This window comes from Nyctereutes procyonoides, unplaced genomic scaffold (genome assembly GCF_905146905.1).
Source record: "Nyctereutes procyonoides isolate TBG_1078 unplaced genomic scaffold, NYPRO_anot_genome, whole genome shotgun sequence".
In the NCBI taxonomy this organism is placed as follows: Eukaryota; Metazoa; Chordata; class Mammalia; order Carnivora; family Canidae; genus Nyctereutes; species Nyctereutes procyonoides.
Window position 1 is genome coordinate 9,843,442 of NW_026575135.1, and position 27,294 is coordinate 9,870,735.

General features: G+C 47.6%; 1 protein-coding gene across 11 annotated transcripts in view; it reads left to right on the top strand.

Annotated features, from left to right (window-relative positions):
• Positions 1-27,294, top strand: part of PTPN3 (protein tyrosine phosphatase non-receptor type 3) — a 146,050-nt gene that overhangs the window by 103,187 nt on the left and 15,569 nt on the right. For all 11 annotated transcript variants that reach the window (XM_055301956.1, XM_055301960.1, XM_055301953.1 and 8 more), the window contains 8 exons: positions 1,274-1,450; positions 11,037-11,223; positions 11,395-11,472; positions 12,482-12,538; positions 13,576-13,732; positions 15,447-15,607; positions 26,606-26,696; positions 27,020-27,081. In XM_055301956.1, coding sequence (XP_055157931.1) covers positions 1,274-1,450; positions 11,037-11,223; positions 11,395-11,472; positions 12,482-12,538; positions 13,576-13,732; positions 15,447-15,607; positions 26,606-26,696; positions 27,020-27,081 — 970 coding nt within the window. The remainder of the gene's footprint in view (positions 1-1,273; positions 1,451-11,036; positions 11,224-11,394; positions 11,473-12,481; positions 12,539-13,575; positions 13,733-15,446; positions 15,608-26,605; positions 26,697-27,019; positions 27,082-27,294) is intronic.

Consider the following 27,294-nt stretch of genomic DNA (forward strand, 5'->3'; position numbering starts at 1 on the left):
AGGTCAGTAATTCATCAGTCTTATACAACCCCCAGTGCTCATCATATCCCATGCCCTGCTTAATGTAGGACCAAGGGAGATCCTAACAGGCACAAATGGAGCTACTGTGCAAGACGGCTGGGTGAGGACCCTGCCCTGGGGCCAAATGCTCTAGGCAGAGATGCTGATGGTATTTAGTGTCAGAAATCTTAACATGACAACGTAGATTTGTGTCCTGGTTTCCCAAGATTTAGGCACTTCGTTCTAAAACGGCAAGTTTATTCTGTAAAGTAGCAGCTTAATTTGTCTGAAAGCCTCCGAGGCAGCGATGCCAGGGCCCCAGAGCAGAGGCCCAGGACAGCATCCAGGAGAACAGCGGGCTTTGATGTCGCCACACCCGTGGCCTGGAGCTCCTACTACTATTTATAGGTCCCCTCCTGAGGAGTCACAAGCCTTTCTCCCCTACTCTGGACACAGTATTATTGATTATCTGGGCCCCAAGGGAATAGGAATAGTGGAGGCCCTGACGGTGTCCAGGAGAAATGGCTAAGGAAGAAGGAGGTAGAAACACAGAGAAAAATAGAAGGCGGCTCAGCAGCCTGGTGTCACCCACTACAGGAGCTGATGTCCGGGGAACATCGCTTCATTTGGTTCACTCTCAGGAGCAGGTAGGTACAGCTGAGGCCCAGAGAGGTGCTGTGACTTGCCTGAAGCCACACAGCTGCTGCTGCTATCAGGGGAACGGGATGGTGCTGCCGTGCCCATCTCATAGGGCATAGAGGATATATTTTTAAAAGCAAACCTTTCTTCTTGGGTTAAGTGAAATTCACATGAAGGGATACAATTGAAGTAAGGTTTCGGTTTTGCCAAAAACTAACCTTTTGCTTCTAAACCCTTTAGTTAATACTGGTGTTTGAATGAATCTGGAGAACAGATCAGTAGTCAGTACAGCCTATTATTTTGTGCATTGAGAGCTTGAGTCCTCCCAGAAGAATAACCCACCCTAAATCAACACTCCCCACTTCCCAAAGGGCATAAATTAGTCTCCTCTGCCTATTTATATGGCTGAGGCTTCCTTTCTGGAGGCTACACTGCAGGGCTGAGAGTATCGAGGATTCGTGTGGCCCTTGGTGGATTGCAGTGTAGTAACGGGTTAACCGGTTCTTCATTTCCAACAGCGTCTGCCAAGGCATCCTTAGAAAGGTCAGGGCACAAAGTTAGATCCCGATGCCTGATAAAGTTTTTCAGTGGAATTTGCTTTCAACACTTCCCACTCGACCTTTTCCCCACACAGGCGAAGTCCTCGGCTCCGGCACGAAATCCGAAAGCCACGGCACTCTTCTGCAGATAACCTTGCGAACGAGATGACCTACATTACCGAAACCGAAGATGTGTTTTACACGTACAAGGGCTCCCTGTCCCCAAAAGACAGCGAATCCGAGGTTTCTCAGAACCGAAGCCCGCACCGAGAGTAAGAAACCTGTTCTCTTCTTTGTATCTGCTTGTGGTGGCTGTTGAGGAATTTGCCCAGGCCCAGAGAGAGCCGTTTAAGTCAAGAGCTGGAGCCTGCAGCCAGCTCCCTAGGCTGCTCTGTGCCAGGATGGCAGCATAAATCAGACTGTCCCTTCTGCCACAGGAGGACAAGCTGTGTGCCTGGGGTCTCGAGCTCGCACTTCTTTTTTGTATGACAAAGACCTACCGTCCACGTACATGTTAGCTTTCTTAAATAAGTTTCCAGTTGATGAGCAAAGCCCAGTTTAAATCAGTTCACATTCCAGAAGTATAGTTATGTTAACCTGAATAGTAATATTTCTCTAGATTGTCAGAGTTTTACCCCTGCAAGATTTCTGGATTGCTGGAAATATGCTTACGTGGACCCATCCACAGAAAGCCTTCTCAGATCCACAGTAGGCACTCAGGGTGTTGGGTGGGGAGAGAGGGTTGTTTTTTAATGAATTGTTAGTGTAAAGCAAAAACGTGCATAGAACGTCTCCTGAATTTCTGTTAAGTTTTTTGTCAGTGGTTCACGTTAAATTCTTGTATGTCCCCGCTTTGCTTTTTTTAAATGTGACAAACTCCCTTCATATCTCAAGGCCAGGAAAAACTCTCTCTCCAAAAGTACTGGCTTGAGTTCTTTTATTATTCAGTAGCTATATCGAATTCACGAAGTTTCCTTTTTGTCTTGATTGCCAGGGAACTGAGAGCTCCAAGTTAAGGGTCAGTTGCATGGACTTCCCTTAGTACAGGTTTCTGGTGTAGTCCCTACTCTTCTTTGTCTTATTCATGGGTCTTGTTTTTTTTTCCCCCTCTTAATGAATTCACAATTCTTCTGTATCCATACATTTTAGAGTAAGCTATCCTGAATCAAATTTTTGAAGTGGACAAGCCCTAATCATAAATAAAATGAAATTTTAAGCTGAAGAATGAGAGGACTGGATCAACCATTAGGGAGTCAGCCAGAGGCACTGGGTATTGATTCTGTTAGGGCCCAAACTATACCTGATATATAGAAACCTAACACCTCCCTTCACAGCGTGGGATTAGGGAGAGGGCACTTCAATTAATCTGTCAATTTTTACCACTCTAGCTGCTAGGCTTAAAGCACTAAATGCGTCCTGAGTGTATTCTAGACATCACAGGTGAATTGCAAATCTTCCCACTTACAGTGTGAGGTTGTTACCTCTCTGTTGTCTCTGACCGCAGCAAACATGGTTTCCAGCTTATCTGTGTTCTTAACACCTCTGGGTAAATAATCCTCTGGTCACTCTTTCCTTGTGACCTGAGCTCAGATGATGCTTTTGTTGAAATGATCACTATCTCTTGCCTTAACTTGCAGCCCCATTGAAGTGACAGTGTGGAAGGGCGTGAGTTCCTTTGTGTGACACCATGGTTTTGCAGATCTAGATCTACCGGGCAGGAAAGGCAGGCAGGCAGGCATGACCTGAGCCCCTTGGAATCGGAGGTGGGGTCCTGTGGCTTTGGGGAAAGGAGAAAGAGGGTTTAGGAAATGGACTGGGGGTTCTGGGAAGCTCTGTCACACTGTCCCTGCCAGCCCTCCCTCTTGTGGCTTGCAATCCCATAATGGAGCTGTGGACCATCTAGACTTCCACGGACCAATGCAGTAGCCAGTAGGTACCTGCGGGTGTTCGGATTTAAGTTACTTAACAGTTATATCCTGTTCCTCAGTCATATAAGCCTCCTTTCAGGGGCTCAAGAACACCACATGTAGGTAGTGACTACAATACTGGCCAGCACAGAGAGAGTCTCTTTCCATCGTCACAGAAAGTGCTGCTTGCAGTACTTGGTGCTGGGTAGAGAGAGATGGATTCTTCCTGGCGGATCGTGGATGTTGTCAAGGGTTCCGTGCATTCTGAGTGCAGCAGCACACCTCATACACCCTATGCTGCTCACAGAGGGAACATCAAGGCAAATTAGACAAGTCTTTGCCTTAAGGGGCCTCTAGGCCAGCCAAGCAAATAGCACATTGTCAGCCTCTATCGCTGCATTGTCTGCCACTTAGTTACAAGCAACGAGTTTGGGGAACGGTCTGAGAGTTCTGAGAAGCCCAATTACGTGTCCCACGTCAGATTTTCTTGCTGTGGTCTGCACTGTGCAGCAGCCAGACCTTCACGGTCCAACACAGAAGCCACCAGTCATGTAGGGCTATTTAAATTCATATTCAGGAGCTCCTGGGTGGCTCATTTGGTTACGCTGCCAACCCTTCATGGCAGCCCAAGTCTCCATCTCAGGGTAGTGAGTCCACCCCAGAGTTGGGCTCCGTGCTGAGCGTGGAGCCTACTTACAAAAAGAAAAAAAAGAAAAGAAAAAAATTTACATTCATTGAAGTTAGTTTGAAAATTCACTTCCTTAAATTCCGTTTGATTCAAGTAATCTCAGGCCCCGTGCACCCCTACGCATTGCACATCAGTTCTTTCTGAAACTCCTCCATGAGACCTTGTAAGATGCGTCATCCTGGGGCCCTTTTTATTTTGCAGCTAAATGTTAAAAGTAGCAAATAAAAGTGATTGATTCAGAAGCAGCCTTCGTTGCGGCAGCTTCGCCAGGTGCGCACCAGTAGACTCCTCACGGGGTCAGGTTAGCAGCCATGGGTTGCAAGTAGGGTGAGCAGTTGAAAATGGCAGCCCTTACCACCTCGGGGGGCAGGGGGGGTACCCCTTCCTGCTGGCAGGAAGCTGCGGCCTGCTGGGTCCTCAGGCAGCTGCCACCCCCTTCCCCTGAGAGTCTGGGGGCCCTCCCCTGCCCAAGGCAAGCAGGAAAGGCTGGTCTGTGCCCGGTGTGTGTGTGGGGGGAAGCCAAGGTAGTTACCTGAGTATTTATTTGCAAGGCATTTAAGAAACGTCTGGCATGTTTTATGCAGCCCGGTTGTGCAAAGAGGCGAAAAGAAGCATTCTGTCAGAGAAGTCAGATGAATAATACCAGACAGTCCGGAGGTTCCTTGTAGAAAGGAGAATTAAGTGTAACGTTCTGTACCCATGTAAACAAGAAGAAGAAAGAGAAAGGAAGAAAAAGAGCAGATAGACTTTGGCTCTGAACCCAGAGCGGCACGGCTCGGGCTCTCTGAACATTATCTTAGCGGGTGAGTCACCCTCCGGCTTGTTCCGTATTTATAGCAGCACAGCAAAGTTTATGATTATAGTTATGAATCCTTGGCAGTTTGCTTTGTGCCCGAGTCAGCTGCACTCTTGTTACTCCCAGGGCTCGTTCAGCCCGTCCGGGGCCCTTGGCTTGCTTCAGAGCGAAGGCCGAACTCTACAGAAAAGGAAGTTTCCATCATGGCAAAAAAATAAAATAAAAATTCAATCCCATCACTCCCCACCACCCAGAAAACGTGGCGGGGGAGGAGGAGGTTCCCTAAAGGGAAAGCGACTTTGCACAGCAGAGATTGGAGGAAACCCCACTTGGGCGCAGATGAGGGCTGTATTCCAAGAACTTTTCGGTGGGCGCTTCTTCACACTTGTCCCGATGGGTCCTCCGAGGGAGCGGGGCTTCGTGTCGCAATGCCCCGATGTTTGCTTGCCCCTTTCTTTAGAGCCTGCCTTGTTCCAGAGGACACGGGGCAGCTGTCACTTTTTATCTCAAAACTGTGCACGCAACGGTGTGAATGCACTTAATGCTACTGAACTGTGCACTGAAGAAAGGTTAGGATGGTACATTTTATACTGTGTGCGTTTAACCACTGCTAAAAGCCTCTAAAAAGAACTTCCATGCCTTGAGAGGGACTTTGGGAATGCCCTCGGCAGCCCCGGCGGCTGTGCAGGAACGCCCTGGGCCCTGTCACCTGTCACCTGTCACCCGGGCGCCCCGCTGGCAACAGGGAGCTCTCCTGCGGTGTGGCAGCCTCTTCTGGGCCTCAACTGCCCGGTTTTTCCAGCGCAGGAAGCGTTGTCCTTGACGCTGACCCAGCACGAGCACTGCCGTCCCCAGACCCCTGCCTGGAGCTTCTAGAACAACACAAGTAGCTTCCGTTTCTAATTCTCCCTGGCGACCCCGTCTGCTCTCCCTTAAATGAATTCCAGCTCCATCAGCCACTGTCCGCCTTCCAGCCTGCTAGTCACTGTTCTCTGAGTGCACCTCCGTCCCGTACCAGGGGGTGACACCCGGATTTGGACACGGTGATGGGACCCGTGTACATAAGGGTCTCTGTCGGAGGAGGCCAGCCAGCGACAGGGTTGAGCCATTCTGTGTCCATGATCCCTGTACCTCGCCTGTCCTCCACCAGGCATCTGTCATTTATTTTGCAGCTGAATGTTACAAGCAGCAAATAATGGTGATTCAAAGGCAGCCTTCCCTGTGGCGGCTTCACCAGGTGCACCAGTAGGCGTCTTTCACGGCGTCAGGTTGGCGGTCACAGGTTGCAAGTGGGGTGAACAATTGAAAAATAGCGGCCCCTACCACGTTGATCTGGGGGACCCCTTCCTGCTGGGACGTATGACCGATACTTTTTTTTTTAGATTTTATTTATTCATGAGAGACCCAGAGAGAAAGACAGAGACACAGGCAGAGGGAGAAGCAGGCTCTGTGCAAGGGAGCCCAATGTGGGATTTGATCCTGGGTCTCCAGGATCACACCCTGGGCCAAAGGCAGGTGCTAAACCACTGAGCCACCCAGGGATCCCATATGACTGATACTTTAAACCCCAGGGCCCCCGTCTCCACCTGTCATCTCTCTGTCCTTACCTGTGGCTCCTCCTGACCTTGGCGCGGGGGGCCACGTTTCGCTACCACCTGTTTGCGCCCATATCAGGAGCTTCAGTCGTCCTCGACTCCCTTTTCTTTGCCCTTCCTCAGCAAGGCTCTCACCTTGGTAATCTTCCTCCCAGACCTGCCTTGAATCGGACCCCTGCCCCATGCCACCACACTGCCCACGGTCAGCCACCGTCATCTGTCACAGGATTGTCGCGACAGTGCCCCATTAGTGTCCTCCTGTCTTGGGTTTCTCCTCCTTCATAAGCTGACGGGCTTCTCTTTGTGAAATCTGTGCCCCCGCACATCACCGCCCCCCACCCCCGCCCCATGCTTTTTCAGAGTTTCATGCCTCTGCACGTGCTGCTGTTTTGTCTTTTTTGTTCTTAGTAATCTGCCTCAACCACCTTCTCCTTCCCTCTTCCCTATACCTCTTAAGACTCCTGCTGGTGCGTCTTTCAAAGGCCGGGTCCAGTGCCCCCCTCCTCTGTGAAGGCTCTCCTGGCTCCCTGCTCTTCCCCAGACGTCTGAGTGTCTCAGTTACAGCATGAGGATTTTATTCGATTGAGCTCTTTGAGGGCAAGGATAGTGCCCTGTTCACCTTTCCTTCCCCCAGACCTGGCATGATGCCTAGCATTTGGTATATATTCAGTGAGTACTTGCTATGGTTGGACAGACAGATGGACAGATGGTCACAGGGCAAACTCCTGCGTCTTCACAGTGGGACGCCCCGTCTGCCGCCTCCATGCTAGGTACCCATAGCCTATGAACAGCATCACCCGGGATTTATATGCCACGAGGAGAGCAAACAGATCTACTTTGATGCTGTCATCGGTGAGCAGAGCCATGCGGTGGGTGCTGCTGCAGGGCACATGGCAGGAAACTCTTATCTGACAACTAAAGCATGAATTGACAGAAGTGTAACAAGTGCTCTCTTGCTGTTGAGATGTCTTAATATCTGAGGGGCAGCCTGGGGTGCGGGATGAATGCATACCCCATGATTCCGTTAGTGAGGAAATGGAGAGCCCAGAAAGCAACCCATGTGCACCATACCCCTTGAGCCACTTCAGCAACTTCGTGCATTTTGATCTTGGGCTCTTGGCATTTATCACGTGAAGAATGTCTCCAAGTCATAAAAACCCACACTTGAAAAGAGTATTCTGTTTGTCATTCAGTGACCCTGATGTGAAGATAAGAATCCACATGAAAAATTTCTCCAGGAATCTCATTCAACACAAACATGGCATTGGGAGTGAGCCAGTGTCCCTTCTAGTCCCTCGTACTCCTGTTCTGGCCACAGCGCCAGGACATCAGCATCTCCTAAGAGCTCGCTGGAAATGTGAACCTCAGGGGGCACCTGGGTGGCTCAGCGGTTGAGCCTCTGCCTTCTGCTCAGGGTATGATCCCAAGTCTGGGGATTGGGTCCCACATCGGGCTCCCCGCAGGGAGCCTGCCTCTGCCTCTGCCCCTGCCCCTCTCTCTGCGTCTCTCATGCATAAATAAATAAAATCTTTAAAGAAAAAGAAATAAAAGAAATGTGAACCTCAGGCCCACCACAGGCCTGCTGAATCAGAGTCTGCATTTTAACAAGAGCCTCAGGGGACCTATAGGAATGTGCCACTCTCAGAAGCCCTGAGCTCGCGGGAGCGGAGAACTCTGTAGCCCACCTTTCCACCTCTGCTTCCAGGGGACCGAGTGAGTTCTGTACTCTTCTAGAGTAACTCGGCCAAGCCCAGATGCTTCAGCACCTTCATGCACTCAGCACCTGGCTTGAGCACTTGCCGCGTGCCTGGCTGTCATATGCACTAGGAGAAAAAGAGAAAGAGGAGGAAGGTCTGTTCCAACCTGAAGAAGCTCATAGGCTCGAGAGAGAAATGTGACACCAATGGCCCCTGTCCCATCACATCACACAGCACACGCCTCCTCCCCGGGCACCCGGTTATAGCCAGACACCCTCCGTGGAGCACTGCTCTGCTCCCTTTAACAGGCTTGAGGGTAGAGGTCATCGTCCTTTCGTAGGCTTTAGGGAAGTGTAGAGAAGCATCACGCAGGAGGCTTCCTTTCGTGGACAGTCCTGCCATTTATAACTTCTTTGGCTTTGCTTCTCTTCTGAGAAATGACTTCCGGCATGGCTTCTCTTCCTGATACCTGTCGATGGCACTTGCAGTTTTGAAGCATCTGCTTCCTCAGGGTGACTACTCCCTGGTCTGCCCATTGGTCTGTCCTTGCCCCTTTCTCCCCAGGGAGCTGGAAGTGGTCAGTCCCCCCCTGGCTGCTCTGGCTCCCAGACCTCAGTGACAGTCCCTCCTGAGTCCCCTGAGCACTCTGACAAGTGCTCCCTTCCTGCCTCGGGGACAGACCACTTCCCCGTTACTGGCTTTGTCACCCACACTGTCTTCTTGCTCCGGCTCACCCTACTCCTTTCCCTAGAACCCAGGTACCCCCGGCAGCTCCCCTCGTCCCTCATCCCCCCCTCACTAGCCCCTCACATTCTGCCCCAAGGAAGGAGGAAGCCCACTTGGTTTGGTCTCTTCACTCCTGGCATCCATCCAGCTGCCACGTTCTTGTTGCTTCTCGTTTGATGTCCTCCTCACCATCTGTCTGTCCAGCCTCCACGCTGAGCAGAACGTTACTGCAGCCTACAGGGAACGTCTGCACATAGCTGATCAGCCAAAAAAAAAAAAAATCGTCATATGTTTAATAAATTGCTCTCCAAAAGTAACCTCTCTATCCCTACTCAGAAAATAAGATTGGGCGCATAATGGCTTTGAACATACTATTTTTAGCACTGTGGGCTGCGTTAGATAGACCTGTTACATTTTATACTGGAAAGGAAAAATACTTCAAAACTTTATGTGATGTAAGCCATACATCCAAAATGTAGGAATTAAATATAATGACTATAAAATTAGAATTTTACTGAAATCAGTCTGTTCTCTTCTGCTTTGTCACCCTGCTCTTCTGCTTCCTTGTTGATACGCCCTTCACCCGTTCTGTGACTATCAGCCTCCAGAGTCTTCCAAACGTTTGCTAATAGTGTGTTTGCTATTCGCAACTTCATGTTAAAGGTTCAGCTCCACCCCTAGAACTGGAAATAGTGTTTCCTAAACCGGGTTTGGCCTGGTGTTGGTCTAGCAACTGTCAAGCAGTTGCCCCTCTTGCCACGAGGGGGTACTCTTAGCAACATTAAAACGGTGGAGTTACCCTACCTGGGGGTAATTTTTTGAATTTTTTTTAAAGCTTTAAGTAAATTAAATATTTGTTCCTTTTCACTCTGAAAACTTACCACTGGGAGATAGCTTTACTTAACAAATATCCTGTCTCTGAAATGCCTTCCCATCCGTTGCACCCCTTCCCTCGCCCAGCAACTGGAAAGCCATAAGGCCAAACTCTTCTCTAGCATGTTGCAGTGTAATCTCCACGCTGGTCTGTCACTGAATTTTTATATCCACATAAATTGAGATTGTGATTTATCGTGTGAATATGATACAGATTTTATATTTAGAGTGAGATAATTTGAACTTGCTAGGAAACCGAGAAGCCCCAATTTAATGAGAAATCCATGGAGAAGGGTTGGAGATAAAAATTTAATGAGGCAGCAGCAACCATCTTTTGCCTATTATGTGTCACTGAATGCCTTGTCTACTGACCTCAGTCATCTCCTGAGTCCATATGAGGTTAGAATGTGGCAGAGTCGGTAGAAGGTAAGGAAAACCCTATAGGCTGTAGCCATTTTAAGGCATCTTCTGCTAGGCTTGTGGTTCTGGAAGGGAGATAGTGTAGGTGTGTGTGATGCAGAGAAGTCGAGTGTCCTACACAGTGACAGCTGAGATGGTTAATCCCGTGGCCCTCTGTGGTGGAGAGGAGGGGGTCCCTAGGAACAGACTTGGCGTGGCCTGGAAGAGAGAGATGCTTGGGGACCCCAGTCCATCAGATTCTGTATGAGAAATGAGGGGAAAGCTGAGTGCCTTTGGGTGAGTCCCTTCGCCTCTCTAGATCACAGTTTCTTCATCTGTGAAATGGGATTTGGACCAGAGGACCTCAGAGGTGTGTTCAGTTCTGATAGTCTGTAATCCTCGAAGACAGCACCGTCTCATAGAACTTACCATGCTGATGAAAATTTTTCTATAAATGATGTGTCCGAAACAGGAGCCGCAAGCCGTCTGTGGCTCTTGAGCATTTTTGAAATGAGACTGATACAACCAAGGAACTTCCTGATGTTCATTTAAATTTAAATGGCCACATAGGACTAGGGGCTACCATATTGGACCCCGTGTGGGCTCTGAGACACGGGAGGACATAAATGAGAGGACGAGAAAGTATAATCTCGTTGTAGACAATTAATGGAGGTCACAGCAAGTAATGCAAACTAGGATTGATATAAATCTTGGATGTGGAACATTAGTCCTATTTGGGCGTGGGGGGGGTAGCCAAGAGTCCTACTGAAACAGAGCTAACAGCAGGAATGAAATGGAAGGTAAAAGCTTTCAGAAGGGATGGAGGCATGCGTCTGAGTGAGCTTCAGTAATTAAGCCACCAAAGTAGCTGGCACATTTCCCTGTCACCTTCAGAGCAGCTGGGAATGGAGCTGAGTTTTCAGCAGCTCCTGGATCCTCCCTGCCCTCCTGTTCCTTTTCCCCAAAATGAAAGGTGATGATATTTGGCCAGACCAGGGGAAGGGTGGCCAGTGGACCCTCATGTGTGCCAGAGCCCTGGGCTTGACCTTTGGAGCTCTTCTATGGTTGCAGGGATTCATGACAGCCCTGGGATGCCAGGCCCCAAAAGTCAGTAATGCTTGCTCTGCTAAAATGTCAATCCAGTTATTAAGATATCTCCTCCTTCCCCATAATGAAGGAGTATATCCGAGAACAATCCAGCACAAAGCTGCCTGACCCAGAAGTCATCCAGTTCTGTGTCTCCATCTTCAAATGCTCCAGGCTCCTGCTCACCAGAGGGCGTCGATCAGCAGTTCTTAGAGGACTTCCACAGGGTGACCAAAGGGGGCTCCACCGAGGACTCCAGCCAGTACTACTGTGACAAGGTGGGTGAGCTCGGGTCCTGTGGCACCTGAGCGGCCAGGCGACCACCCAGGCTTTCCTGTGCCGAGGTGCCTCATGGGCAACTTAAGTGGTTAGGACCAAGAGAAAATACCTCCTCACCACCCGTTGGAGAGAGAAGTAACATAATTAATCATTTTTGCAATGTTTTCCAGAATGATAATGGTGACGGCTACTTGGTTTTGATCCGCATCACACCAGATGAAGATGGAAAATTTGGATTTAATCTGAAGGTAAGTTGTGTGTCTTTTTAAGGGTGGCTTTTAAATTTCCATTAGGAGTGTGTTGCGTGCCTAAGTCTACATTAGGAAACTGGCTCAGCCCTCAGAACTGGGGAGGTTTTAAAGTGGCCGTAATGCTGCCTCACACCAAGGGCCTACTCTGTGTTTGGTACTTGCTGTGTACTTCCTTTTTTTTTTTTTTTTCTTAAAGATGTTATTTATTTATTTGAGCGAGAGAGGAGGCAGCAGCCAGCAGCAGAGGCAGAGGGAGAAGCAGACTCCCCGCTGAGCAGGGAGCCCAACGTGGGGCTCGGTCCCAGGACCCTGGGATCATGACCAGAGCCAAAGGCAGACGCTTAACCAGCTGAGCCACCCAGGCGCCCCGTGCTGTGTGCTTCTTTATGTCGCCTTACTGAGTGCTTATAATCGGTGAAGGTGGTATTTTTAAACCCGTTTTAGAAATATGTACTAGGGCTCAGAGATGGCACACAGTTGGCCAGAAGAGGGGTTTTTGAGGGAACCTGTTGGCATCACTAAAGCCGATGAGAGAGAGAAACAGCTCAAGTTGCAGGGCCATTTCCAGGGCCTTCACCTACATCTGCCTGCTTTGGCCCACAAGCCTCATCCTATCTGTTTCTGAAAATAAAGTTTTATTGGAACGTGGCCACACCCATTCATTTACAAATGGTCTGTGGCTCTCTTGGCACCCTGGTGGCAGAGGTCAGTAGTTGCACCAGAGCCCTCGCTCCCTTACCTAAAATGTTGGGTACCCTCAGGCCCTTTACAAAGTTAGAGCAGAATGAGGGCAGGTGGTCTTCGCTGCCACCACGGAGTCCCTGTGCTGTACCCAGCTCCCTGCTGGGAACCTGCCCTCAGGCATGTGACGACTTCCTCTATTCCTTTAGAATAGGGTAAAGTGGAATTTGAACCCTCCGTGTGTCAGCAGTATCTGCATGTCTTTGTTGCTATGAGCTATTCAAGTGTTTCTGTTTTTTTTTTTTTTAATTTAACATGTTTATAGGGAGGAGTGGATCAAAAGATGCCTCTTGTGGTATCAAGGATAAACCCAGAGTCACCTGTAAGTGAACATATTTCGTTCTCGCCTACGTTTGTTTTCTATTAAATCTAACGTTCCTATTTCTGTGTCCTGTTTCTCTGCCAGCAACAAAGGGGGTGTGTAAATGCATGCAGATAGATGGAAAGAAAGTGTGGAATCCATGTTTTTCCAGAACTTTGCTAGTCAGGGTAGCCCCTGCATCACCTGGGAACTCATTAGAAATGAGGAATCTCAGGCCCCACCCTAGACCTCCCAAACCAGAGTTTGCATTTTTAGCAAGATTCCTGAGTGGTTGGTGTGCACATTAACATTCAGAAGTACTCTCAAGAAAAGGAAACTGAGGCGCAGAGTATGTTGCTCTGCTCACTCTGTGCACGTGCACCCACCATCCCACCAGCAGCACCCTGCCTTCTGCACTCCGTCTAGGCCTCCTCAGGAGAGGATTTGCTTTTCTGGAGCAGATGAGCAGCCCAGAGTCACTCACTGCATCTCCTAAGGAGGAACTAGTTCGGGGGTTTTACTCATAAGTGGTCCTTCAGCACGTAGTTTGCTTTCTCCTACTGCTTGTGGCCCCTCAGGTCAGGAGGGCTTCCACTCCGACACTGTTCAGTGCACTCTTCTCTCCGTGCTGGCTTCTGCCTTTGGTGTTATTTATGCTGACAGAGGCTTTCTCCACCGCAAGATAGACAAACGCTCACGTTCGGCTGACAAGCCATTTTCCAGCAGCACATCGAGAAAACAAAAGAGCAGAAGCCTCGCGGTGACGACATTACAGTAATAGGTGAAGGTTGGCTCTCGTAGAGAAATGGCTTCGGTACGTTGCGTAGCTTTGTTCCGAAATGCCACATGACTTAGGTCGTGAGCAGCACTTCTTTAGACTCCTACAACCAGCGACCACGTCCACGTAGCAGCAGATGTAAAAATAATGGCACGGCCGCCCCCGAGGGAGACGAGAACCCGGACCTGGTCTCAGGTGTCTGGGCTCCGCGAGCGCCCGGTCCTGCCCTTGACGATTGTGTTATGGTAACCGAAGAAACTCGCTCTTCCTCTCCACCCAGGCGGACACCTGCATTCCTAAGCTGAACGAAGGGGATCAAATCGTCTTAATCAATGGCCGGGACATCTCAGAGCACACCCATGACCAGGTGGTGATGTTCATCAAAGCCAGCCGGGAGTCCCACACGCGGGAGCTGGCCCTGGTGATCCGGAGGAAAGGTAACAGCCACCGCAGGGGAGGAGCCACGGGGCCTCAGGGAAGCAGGGCCCTCTCTGGCCCATTCCGTGGTTTTGAAAATGTTGAGCTCGTAGCCAGCACTGGAAAATGGAGACCTTTCGCCTGACAACCAGGATGTGGGACTTCTCACTTGAAAAATGTGAAGATGCGCCCACGCGGGGCCCAGCCCCTCAGGGCCAGTGCTCTGGAGGTAGGCAGCACCTACCCACCCCCTCTAGCCGGGACACGAGCCCTGATTCCTCGCAGGCCCGCTCCCCGCACATCACGCCCCTCCCTTCGCCGTCTGGCCCTGCACACGTTTGCTTTCTCAGCCCCTTTGTAGAGTGTTGGGTTCTGTTGACGTCGGTAAAGCAGAAGTGGGGCAGGAGCCTGGCTGTCCCCGGGGTGATCCTGCCTCCACCTCTGTTGGGTTGAGGGATCTCGAGCAAGTTTTTACCCAAGTATGTGCGTCGGTTCCCTCCGATGTAGAATAAGGCACGATAACCACTCCGTCACAGGGTTCTAGCAAAGATGGAGTGATGCTTATACTTGGAAAGCACCTAGAGTGCTTCCTGATACCTGGTGGGCATTTGAAGGATGGCCGCTGTTAAATACCATTATTTGTGGTGGTGGTGTTATTATTGTAAAACAAGCCGAGTCCTTAGATCCTTCTGCCCAGGTTAAAAATACTGAAGGTAAATGTGTGTGTAACTCGAGGCCCTGCCATGCATCTCTGTCCTGGTTGCTCAGGTGTACATACAGCCCCCGGTCCCCCTCACACCTGCTTTCCCTCTGCTTCCATAAATCTCCAAGCCCAGAGCTGTGCTGCATGTGTGAGGCCTCACCAGATCTCTCCAGATCCCTTCCCGCGCCCCCCTTCCGCCAACTGCCCCATGCCCCCCAAACCTCGATGCCACACCCAACCACAGCCTCCCACCTGACAATGGCCTTGAGGTAGAGGTCGCCTGGGCTCTATGGGACCATGTTGTTATAGAAGGAGAGACAGGTGGGTGGAAGAGTAACCAGGTCAGAACAAAAGCAAAAAAAGTGATGTCTCTTTAAAAACATTAAAATATATATATATATATATATTTTTTTTTTTTTAAATTTATTCATGAGAGACACAAAGAGGGAGAGACACAGAGGGAGAAGCAGGCTCCCTGCAGGGAGCCCGATGCAGGACTTGATCCCAGGACCCCAGGATCACACCCTGAGCCAAAGGCAGATGCTCAACCACTGAGCCACCCAGCCACCCCACTTTAAAAGCATTCTTTCCAAATAAATAAATAAATAAACAAACAAACAAACAAATAAATAAAAGCATTCTTTCCAGGCACCTGGGTGGTTCAGTTGGTTGAGCCCACTTCTCCCTTTGCCCCTCCCCTGCTTGTGCTCTCTCTTGCTCTTGCTCTCAAAAAAAAAAAAAAAAAAAAACTTCTTTCCCTTTCTCCTACCTTTGTCAAAAGGCTTTAAGTACAAAACACCATCATTTAAGACTAACCAGAAAGATTAGTATGTCATTTTGTATAATTAGCATTTACTGAATCATTCAAGAAGTAGTGTCTTTGGTGAAAGTGATTACCATGAGCTTAATCGTTTAATAAGCTGTTTTAAACCATCTGCATTCAGGTGTCGTAAGTATAATTCTTTTTGAGGAAACCGATCAACCAGAACGTTTCTACCCCTGCCAGACACACTCTTTCTTGTTCACTACAGCTGTCCACTCATTCACTGACATCAAATCCGACGATGAGCTGAACCAGATTTTCCCAGAGGCCATTTTCCCCATTTGCCCAGAGGGTGGGGATACCTTGGAGGGATCCATGGACCAGCTAAAGAAGGGCCTTGAAAGCGGGACGGTGCTGATCCAGTTCGAGGTAAGAGGCCACAAGGGCCATGTCCTGGGCCTGTGGGGAAGCCACAGCAGCCCAGTGCCTCCGTGGGCTGCTCGGATGCTGCTGAGTGACCCGAGTCTCCAGGCAGCCTGTGCTCGTCATGGGAACACAGCAGGGGACTCAGAGCACAGGGCAGCAGAGCGGGCCCAGAACGCCGGGAATGGGACCACAGCCTGGTGCTGAACTCAGCCTCACCCTCTTACCTAGTAATGCTCCGTAGCCATGGAGAAACGTGTCAGAAATTGAGGAGGAGGGACTCTGAGCATATTTAGCTGCCAACACAAAAGCTCAGAATGCTCGGCAGTGGAAGGTGCTGGAGAGGCAGTGTGGGTGAGCCCCGGAGGGTGGCGGAGGAGCCAGCCAGTCCCTGACCCCACCAGACACCCTCTGTAGTTTGGAGCAGGTAGGTAGCATCATCCCATAAGGGCGGAGCGGCCGGCCTGCCCGGGTCCCCCAGAACCGTGTGAACAGAAGTAGAATCCAGAGGCAGACCCTGTCTTCCTTCCCTAGGAGGAACCTCTAGTCACAGAATTGAGCCTGTGACACAGGCATACCCAGGGCCCTCCCAGAACAAAGTGGGAACACAGGAGATTCGGTTTTTAAGTCCACAGACGGATTGCTAGCAGAATGAAAATGGAGCGTGTGTATCTTCTAAATTTTTTAAAGGTAGAAGAAGAGTAGTTCATGCCATAATTATAACAGAGGAGCACAAAGAAACCTAACATAGACCGTTAAAAGAAAATAGATCGTGATTAGCGACTACTTACGGAGTCAGGATTCATAAATTAGGAAAGAGTCCAGATTCGGTTCAAGCGCAGATGTCAGCAATGCCATTTGTATTTGGAAAGCTACAGAAAGGGAAAAGTCACAAAAGCAAAACTGAGAAGTTTGTCAAATGCATGTGGCCCCATATGGATTCAGGAAAGCATAAGTGACCTCAATATTGAAAAGCAAACACCATAAAGCAAAGACTCTTAAGTGAAAGAAAGGTTTAGAATGGCTTAAGGAGTAGCATGTAGATAATGTGCGTTACTAGAGCATGTGTATCCAAACAATAGTAGAAAGTATATAAAAAAAAAAAAAACCTAGAAATAAAAGATGAGAATTAACCCCACCCCGAAAACCAAAAAACAAAAAATAACCTCCTATCTTGTGGAAATGAAATCAGGGTAAGAGGGTAGTACTATCCTAACTTGGTAGAAGTAGTAGACAGGCACTGAGTATCTACAAAGAGGAGCAGCCCCTCTTTCCAGTGTCCTGCAGGAGGCTGCATCGATTGAAGATTTTGATGGACGAAAACGTAGAGGTTATGTTGTCGGGCCCTGCACTGCAAAAAAGTTCAAAATTGAGATATACGTTGTAAACACTGTAAAGCTCAACTTTTTAAACACTCTCCAAAAATCATTGAAACGATAAGATAAAAGCCGGTTACGGAATATGAATAAATACTTGGCATTGGAGGGGATGGTTCGGAAAGGCGGGGAGACACTTTGGAGGGGCTCGTTCGGCGAGCCTGTGTTAGGTATTCACCACATGCCAAACATTGGGTCAGGACACAGGGGAAGAGAGGATTTCTGGCCCCAAGGAGCTAATGGTCTAAAATTGGTGTATCTGGGGGATGTATCACGAGTCCCTGAAACAGCTACAGACCAAGGATAGGGCAAGATTTCCTTACTTACGTAGGAGGTATGTTCCCTAGGAAATGGAGGTGGGGTGGGGGTGGTTCCAGGAGGTCCTCCGGGGTGAGATGTATTAAGAGGATGGATGGGATTAAGTGTGGAGGGAAGGTCATGCCAGGAGGGTCACAGCCTGAAGGCAGACTAAGTTCCTAAGGTGTCAGGTAGTACAGGGAAACACAGGTACCTACCTGGGTTGAGCAGTGCCACAAGGAGTCCTGGGAGGAGTCTCCAGGTGTTGGGAGTCCTTGAATGGCGCACCTCTGTCCTCGATCGTATTGTCCACAAGGAGGCACTGTGGGTCCTCAAAGAGGGAAAAAGAGCTTAACCGTGGTCTTCCACAGTGCTCCGGGAAACCCCCTCCATGCGGCCAGCTCCGCTTCGGTTTTACATATGGGAATCCCACGTAAGATTTTCCTTGAGCACTGTTCAACCGACCTTCACTGAGAGGTTTAAAAATACTTGAGAGACAAGTACCCGCCATCCCCTGCAGTTTTGAGTAGTGTCTCTCCAAGGGTGACCCACTGACCGACCGCCTGCATGGAATATACCCCCAGGTGCTTGTGAAATGGGGCTCAACCCACAGCTGCTGGATGAGCCGCACGGGGATGGGGCCTGGCTGTTGATCCTCCTCACAAGATTGGTGGGAGATTTCTGATGGACACGCTGCCCCAGGGGGACCACAGAGTGGGGACTGTACCACTGCTGCCCATGTCAAGTGTCCTCTTTAGAGCTTACAGTTGGACAGCAGCATGAGAAATGGAGACCTTAGAAATTTTAGGGTTACATTTTAGGATGTGCACGTTTCGTTCAGTCTATACGTTTCCTAGAAATCGAGTGGGGGGAAAAACCCTCTTTTTAACTATGGTCTTTTGCGAAAGAGGTAACACCAGAGCTGCTCCCTGATGGATCTGGTGGGGTACCTGGAGCCCTGCCTCCTTGATCTCCCCACACTACCCGCCCCCACCAAGGAACCCTAGAGTGTGGAACATAATATAACGACCCCTGTTATAGAAGGAGGAAGATGTCTCCCGCACCTCCTTAGAGGGGAGGAATGCTCAAGGAAACCAGATCAAACAGGAAATGACTACAAAGGGAAATCTTTAATTGAGCACTTAGTGCATGTGCCAAGCACCTTGTGGGCATCGCCTCACAGAACTGTTCTCCCCACTGTATTGACGAACGACCAGAGTCTCAGAGAGCTTATTGCACAGTAAATGGTTCAGCCCGATTAGAACCAGACAAGCTAATTCAGGAGCTTGTTCTCTTAACAAGTATACAACTTTGGAAACAACAAAGTGGCATTTACGTGTGGGAGTTGTTATTAGAATAGTCCAGCAGCATCAGAGCTAGAAAAGATCTGAGAAGCAATCTAGCCACACAGAGCCAGGCTTTAAATCCTGGCTCTGTCACTCACTCCCGGCGTGACCTCAGGCAGCATGTCCCTTCACCTCTCTGTACCCTCTACTTCCCTGTCTATAAATTGGGGAGCTCATGAGTTGGCTAGAAGGGTTAGATGAGATACATACTCAACGCATGGTTTAGCACATGGTAAGAATGCAATAAAGAGTAACAACTATTATTATTTATAAACAACACACTTAGTCTCCATATAAGAAGTGGTCGTGTCTCCTGGGTTTGGAACTCTGGGCTATCTGACTCCAGCGTCTTGGGTGTTCTGGTTTTCCACCTGTTCCTCCAGTACCATTGGCAGATGGCAGCATATCTGATGGGGGCTGTGCTCTTGGCAGGAGCAGGGGGGGTGCTGGTCCCTAGCAGGTGCCCACACTACCCACCCCCTTAGCGTCAGCTAAGGGCCTGCCGTGGGGTAGCCGGGCCATGGATGCAATACCCCCTGTGATGGCTAGCTGGTTTTCAGCAAAGCTTGTTTGGAAGCATTTTTTTCATTAGGGGAATTCCCCCATCCCTCCCGTGGCTTTGGGTAAACAATTACTAATGTGTTCCAGAAAGCATTTGGTCCCAGCTGCGATAAAATCACGCTTAATAATTATTAGCATTTCTGTAGCACTTTGGAATCTGCCAAGTATGTTGCACATAGGTTGTCTCTGTTGATTCTTGCAACTTTGGGAGGGCGCCTTTGTAGATGGAGAAAATGAGGCTGGGGGGGGGGGGGACTTGCCTCGTGTCAAGTGGCCGGTGGGACAGAGGTAGGGTTAGAACCTGTTAACGTCTAGCGAGTGTCCGAACTCACCACTGCCGGGTGCCCCCCCAGCTCCTCACCCAGCCTCCAATCGGAGCCCTTCCCTCCGGGAGCTACAGATTGGCATCTAACTGCCTCAGTACTCTGCCTGGTTCAGCCAAGCGAGGGCGTCGCTCTGTCTTACGTTAAAGGAGAAGATTTGGGGTTTGCACGGCTCCAAGTCTTACCATCTCCAGGGTGCTCTTTTGTTAAGGAACTCATTAAGTCGGCCCCGGGTTCATTCCTTTGCGAAGGAAACTCAGTGGCTCATTTCATGCTTTCCCTGAGTTGACCTATTTAAGCGAGGGGAGGGGTGTCCTTTGAGAACCAGCTTCCCAGCAAAGGACTTTTGCGCCCGTTCCCATGCGGTGACCAAGTGATGTGTAACTTCTCTGCCTCCTTCTTGTCCAGTGAAGACTTATTTTTGGACATTTGGAGTGAGGACAATAGGAAATGAACCTCTGTCCTCCTCCCTCTCTGCACTGATAAAGCAGAGACCTCAGGACTCCAGCTCAGAAACCCCCACCCATTGCACTTCAGCATCATTGTCCTCCTCTACTCTTCCGACCCATTTTTCCTGAAGTCCCTCCTACATCCCCCTTACAGGAAACATCCATTAGTGTGAAAACTAGTGACTCACTGGCTCCTATGACTACTATAAAAGTCGATTTGGAAGGACTGAGGTAGCTGAAGACTTAATGAGAGGTTCAAATTGACACACGTAGGAATTAGTGAAGGCAATTATAATTAGAATTCATACCTTAAAAAAAAAAGCATTTAAGAATTTTCCCGGGTTTTTTTCTTTAAGGAAAATGTTTCATAATTGTAGAATACAGAAAGCAAGTGGGAGGGCTTTGCATTTGAAATTCCGGAAGCCCTTTAAAGGCAGTGTCACCCCAACTCGTTATCCTGTATTTATGTGTGAAAGGGACTCAAAGGAATGCTTAATCCGAGGCTGGGGGATCTACGTCTGGGACTGTGTATTTGAAGTAGCACTTTTGGAGGTCCCCAAATTACTAGCAATAGTGTTTATTTCAGCAAACCTTTATGGGAATATAAGGGGAGGCTTCAGGTCCCCTCCAGACAGCGTCCCTTGCCCTCTGGCTGGGTCAGGTACCATCTTTCTCTTACCAAGGGAAGAGAGGGGAAGTCCCCCAAGTAGACAGATCGCCCCTGAGCAGTGAATTATGTCTACAAAGTACTACAAGGGAAACAGCCTCTCAAGACCTGTACCCTCGGCTTCCCTGTATGGCTCCGTGACGCCTCTTGTCATGCTTTACTCAGTGGTCTGCACCCTCTGTTCAAGCTGCAGATCCCACTGCTCCATCGCTCTACACATTTTGATGAAGCACTTACCGTGTGCCAGGTCCAGTGCTGGCCTAGGGTTTATGGCAATGAACAAAGCAAACAAGATGCTGCCCCCATGAAGACCGCCGTTGGGTGCTTGATACAGGAAGTAGGCTGTAAGCAGCTGTTTGAAAAATCATTGCCCTTCAGTAGATCCTGGTCGTTGCTGAGGGTGTGAAAGGAACCTTTCTACTGTTTGAGCTCTCCTTGCCTGTTGCCCCTTCAACTCCCCCTCCTTTTTTTTCTCCTTACCCCCATCCCCACCCCCTTGGGTTCTCAGCCTTCGAGAATTCTCTTTTTCTCCCGTGAGAGAGCTGACAAAATGTTCTCTTGCCCCGTGTGGGGCCTTGCCAGCATCCACGGATCAGAGCCTGTGGGGTGTCTGAAGCCTTCGTCCGAAGATGGCGACCACATTTCACACTTTGGCTTGGGCCAGTAGTCTGGGGAGATCAGAATCCTCTCCTGACGGCCTCTCTCTAATATTAGAGGATCTTTGGAAAAAGAAGAAATGTTTAGGCTGGAAAGCCACACATCCTACCCATCCCCGCGGTACTGTGTTGGAGACGTCTAGTTTCCACTGCTCAGCTTTCTGTCTTTGCAGGCCAGGGCCACTGATATTGGTGCTAACTTAAATATGGTTGTTCCACGGCAACCCTTTCTCAGCTGATGTTTTTATCATTCACTCTTGGTTTCACATCTTCTTAAAACTACAGTCCGGTAAGATGAGAACAAAGCACTATAGGATTTAAAAAATAATAGTTTTTAATAAAACTTCTAACCCTCTGCCCCTGAGACTCCCTCTCCAGCCTCCCGGTTGCTCTTGTCTTAGGGCGCAATTGAAGGGTGCCGGAACTGGCAGCTCTTGCTTGCCTCACATACCTTCAGCCTGAGAATAACCGAAGCCAAGTATACTTTTATAATGAGAGTAGTTCAAAGAGCCTGCTCTAAAGGTCCCCTCCAGGCAGGGGGCTGTGGGACTTTAATTTCTTTCCCTCGTCCCTCACCCTTCTGGGAAGACGCATCTGGGTTTCCAACCCCTCACTCTCCACCCCGGACCACCCTTTTCAGAGTAGTGTTTGCATAGCCTACTGAGCAACTCACAAGATCTCGAGAAAAGGCCAATAAATTAAAGGAAGTGGAAATCCAACTCTTAACACCTTCAGAAGCTAAGTGGATGACTAGGAAGCAGTTCAGTAGAAATGGGGTTCAGTGTTCACCTTGGCGAGGCAGACATAAATATGAGTGTGTTGTCCTGCTTTCTAAAGGCCCCCCAAAATCATCTCCCTGTTCACCCAGCTTTTGGTTGAATTTTAAAAATTTTATGTATAGATTTATTCTAGTTTTTTTTTTTTTTTCCTCATTTAGTCATTTGAATTTAAGAAATATTTTGGCTGGGCCTCCTGGGTGGTTTAGTCGGTTGGGCATCCAGCTCTTGGTTTCCGTTCAGGTGGTGATCTCACTGTGGTAGGATCGAGCCCTGCCTGCATCAGGCTTCATGCTCAGCAGTCAGCAGAGATTCTCTCCCTCTCCCCAGTCACTTGCACTCTTACGCACACACACTCTCTCTAAAATCCTAAAAAGAAAGAATTCGGCCGGAGGGGAGAAGTGGGCGATGGCATAAATGCATGATGAGTATTAAGGAGGACACTTGTGATGAGCATTGGCTGTGGTATGTATGTGATGAATCATTAAATTCTACACCTGAAACCAATATGACACTATATGTTAACCAGCTAAATTTTAAGACTTTTTAAAAAAGAATTTGCATTGTAATAATTCAAGCAATTCAAGAATAGCCAAAGTAGAATTGTCTCCTGAGTCCCTTCTTGTTTACCTCTGTTTGTTACAGTTTACAAAAAAAAAAATTGGTGCCTGTCCTTCCATACCTGTTCTGGTGCTCTTGCAAATATGTTTTATACACAAAAGTGCACACGCATATACATTATAAATGTGTTATGTGTGTGTGCTGTTGTACACAGAAGGGATCACCACTTTATTCTGTGATTTGCATTCTTCGCTTAAAAATAGATGAATGCATATCATTCCAAATCTGCACTTTAATCTTATTCTTTTCATCGCCCATCGTTTTGTGGTATGACGGTACCATAATTTAATGCAACACTTCTTTCTCCCTATTGGGAAATTTTCAGGCTGTTTCCAGTATTCTGCTAATAAAAAAATACTTTGCTGTGAAGAAGTTTCTTTGATATGAATCTTTATGCATTCCTGTCAGATAAACCCAGGGTATGCACATTTAAAAATGTCTAAACACTGCTATTTTATTTTAGTACCTTAATCTTATCAACAGATCATTATTGCTAAGATATATTTATTCACGTACTGTACTTAACGCCTTTTGTTACATCTGTGCTTTTCTGTTAGACCATCTCAAGTTGATTACATTTATGGTTTTTTATTTGGGAGGAAAAAAATCTTTGAACCTCCGGCTTAGCTTTACTGATTATATTCACTTAATTGGATTTAACCTCCATGCAGTTAGAACCAAAAAGTCATTTTGGGAAATTTGACTCAGATACTCTCCTTACAGTATCAGACCAAACCTTCTCATAAATCATAAATTTATTTCTAGAATGGTCTCTGTCCATTAAAGCTGGCAAATGTGTAAGAAGTTGTTCAGGGGCTACTTGATGGTTATGAACCTGAATTGTGAAGTTCAGTAGCTGAGCTGGGGGAGAGATTGCAAATTCTAAACATTTGGTAAATGCATGAGACCTGAAACAATTAACTGTTGCCAAAACTCAGTGCTAATCCTCTCCTGGTGATTTCTTTTTTTTATTTTTTTTAATTTTTATTTTATTTATGATAGTCACACAGAGAGAGAGAGAGGCAGAGACACAGGCAGAGGGAGAAGCAGGCTCCATGCACCGGGAGCCCGACGTGGGATTCGATCCTGGGTCTCCAGGATCGCGCCCTGGGCCAAAGGCAGGCGCCAAACCGGTGCGCCACCCAGGGATCCCTCCTGGTGATTTCTATGCAGCTTGTTTATTTAGTGAAAAAAGAACTAATAAGAGAAACGCAGACTCCCAGAGGTCAGTTTACAAAACAAGAAATACAATTTGCAAAAACATTGGGGGGAAAATACTCTTCAGCCTTCTTATTCAAATTGTAAACACATTGATGATGTTGGCCACAATTTGATGGACTAATCATTCTCATTCATCCCTGTAGGGCAACTTAGTTATACGTATCAAAGTCCCTAAAAATATGTTTTGAAGTAATTCTCCAGGAAATTTATAAGAATAAGAACATTGAAAACAGCCCAATCAAAAAAGTAGAGTCAAAGTTAAGTTATGAGGGACACCTGGGTGGCTCAGTGGTTGAGTGTCTGCCTTTGGCTCAGTGTGTGATCCCAGTTGGGGGATCGAGTCCCACGTTGTGCTCCCTGCAAGGAGCCTGCTTCTCCCTCTGTCTATGTCTCTGCTTTTCTCTGTGTCTCTCATGAATAAATAAATAAAAATCTTTAAAAAGAAAAAAAAGTTAAATTATGAGAATATAAATCAATACAGGGAAAACATCATTTTATGTAGAGAATATTTAGAAGATTTAATGGCACAGGAAAGTAGACACTGTAATAAGGAGGAAAAAACAGCCTTCAAAATTATGGTGGTATTTCCCAGAATACCTCTTAGGAGATGTGAGTTCCTCCATGGCCTCCAAATTAGCTTGAGAAATGCTCAGGTAATCAGAATTAAGATAAAGTACTTTAGGGCTGGCCTTCTTGGAGAGTCATAGAACCTAAAGGTGGCTTGTATCTCCCAAATTTCTTTGACCTTGAAACTTTCTCTAAAATACTTATTAGCGTCTTTCAAAATGCTCAGGTTCCATGGAACATAGTATAGGAAGTGCTAATATGTAGTTGAATCTCCTTTTTTTATTTTTAAAAATGTAGCATGTCTCTGTCTTACATGTTTACATGTGTACTTATGTTTATTTGTATGCATGTATGCATAGAAAATTAGAGAAAACATATGAAAAGGGGGTTGTGAAATTACTGGTAATTTTTTTTCTTTAAACTTGTCTGAATTTCCCAGATTAGGGGAAATTAGACAAATTAGGGGGTTAGAGAAAACATATGTCTTGGGGGTTGTGAAATTACTGGTAATATTTTTTTCTTTAAACTTGTCTGAATTTCCCAGATTTTCTAGGGGGAAGAAAAGAACACTTCCAATATTGAAAAAAATTGCGTTGTTTTTAAACTTTCATAAAGTTAATTAAAAAAAAAAACACTGGCAAAAAAAAAAAAAACACTGGCAAGGGGCATCTGGTGGCTCAGTTAGTTGAGTGCCCAACTCTTGGCTTCAGCTCAGATCATGATCTCAGGGTCATGAGATCGAGCCCCAGGTGGGGCTACACCCTCAGTGCAGAATCAGCTTGAGATTCTCTCCATCTCTGCCTCTCTTCTCTGTTCACTCAGGCTTTTTCACTCTCTAGTTCAAAGAATGAGAAACAGTTGCATAAAAAAAAAAAAAAACTCTAGGGGCGCCTGGGTGATTCAGTTGGTTAAGCATCTGCCTTCAGCACAGATCGTGATCCCAGGGTCCTGGGATTGAGCCCCACATGGAGCTCTCTGCTCCGTGGGGAGTTTACTTCTCTCTCTGCTCCTCCTCCTCACTCATGCTCTGTCTCAAATAAATAGATAAAAATGTTTTTAAAAAAAGAAAACCCAAGGGCAGGAGGAAACTGGTAAGGAATGGATGTGTCTGTGGCCTTTGTGGCGGTGGTGGTTTCACTGGTATATATTTATCCCCACCCGACTCAGCAAATTGTATACGTGAAGTATGTACTACATCGTACATGACAACCACACCTCCGTAGTCTGGTTTCAAAGAAAAAGAAAACTCAAGCTTTGAGTCAGATCTGAATTCAGCCTGTCATTTGTGATTGTGAGCAAGATATTTGATCTCTGCATCTTGCTTGCAAAGTAAGGGTACCTCCACGAGCTGTTGCCAGAATCATATCAGGTGCCGCACCAGTGTGCCCATAGGTGCTTAGAGATGTGCAAAGGTGGTTTGAATTGCATTTTTTTTTTTGCTAGCTATTACATGCACAGGGAAATGCCTGTTAAAATGTAGTTTACCGTTTTTTGCTGTAGAAACAGACTTCTGAGATGATGAATGAAATGCTCTTGTTCTTTAGTTAAGAAGCTGGTTCCTTCCATTGAACCAGAGGGAAATGTTCCTAGACTAATGCAAATGGTTCCCATGCAACTTTGAGTCAGGATCCTTTCCTTTCTCTACTTGCTCCTAGCATTTGTCAAATAACTGTCATAAAGGCGAGGTTTTACTTACCAACGTTCCATTATCTATGACTCAGACCCCTTCCTATGACTTCCTTTTCCCCAAAGATCCTTAGGTTTAAAAAAAAAAAAAGTGAATCTAGTCTGTTTCTCATGGGAGTGTAAAATTTCTCATTAGGAAGAGTTTTCTTTTAAAATCTAGTACCCACGGGCACCTGGGTAGCTCAGTCGGTTGAGCATCTCACTCTTGATTTGATCTCAGAGTTGTAAGATCGAGCCCCCTGTCAGGCTCTGTGAGATCTTCTGCCTCCCCCATCCCCCACTCTCTCAATTAATTAATTAAAGCATCTAATCGCTTTTAAGTGCTAAGATCTAGTGCCAGGAGTGGTAGACTTTATTGTTAAAGTAGGTTTCCTCACTCCCTCCATAGCTATCTTTTGCAGTGTTGGGTTGTTGGTTTTTTGGTTTTTTTTTTTCTCACTTCTGTATTTGTTATATAGCAACTCTATAGAAAGAAGCCCGGTCTGGCCATCACGTTTGCAAAGCTGCCTCAAAATTTGGACAAAAACCGCTATAAAGATGTGCTGCCTTGTGAGTACCCAGTGTGAATGCCTCCCTCCCCTCCTCCACCGCCACCAGCCCAGGCCTCCCCCCGCCCCCCCAACACGCTGAGATAATGTTTCCCTTTTTAAAACAGATTGTCTGGTATTCTGGAACGATTTTCACTGTGTCTGTAAACACCACCGTCTTTATTGCCGCCATGTCAGACTCGGAACAGTTGGGGACAGTGTTTATGCTAATGAGGCGAGAGCTGCAGATGGGGTTGCGCACTGAACTCTTGTTTACTTGGCATGATAAAAATAACGCTCGGGATAATCGGCAAATTTTTTTGTTGTTGTTTTTCTCCCCCGCAGATGACACCACCCGGGTCTTGTTGCAGGGAAATGAGGATTATATTAATGCGAGTTCTGTGAACGTAAGTCAAGAACCTGAACCCCGGAGTACATTGATCACTGTCATGAGCGCGATCGTGGCTCGGGTGGGGCTTGCCGTGGACCCCCTCGTTTCAGCCCCTCAGCAGCCACTGAGGGAAGGCAGCGTAGTCCCATTTTACGGAGGGCAAGACTAAGGTTCAGAGATTAAATAATTTGAAAAGTCCCAAAGCTCACGGAAGGTGAGACCAGAACCC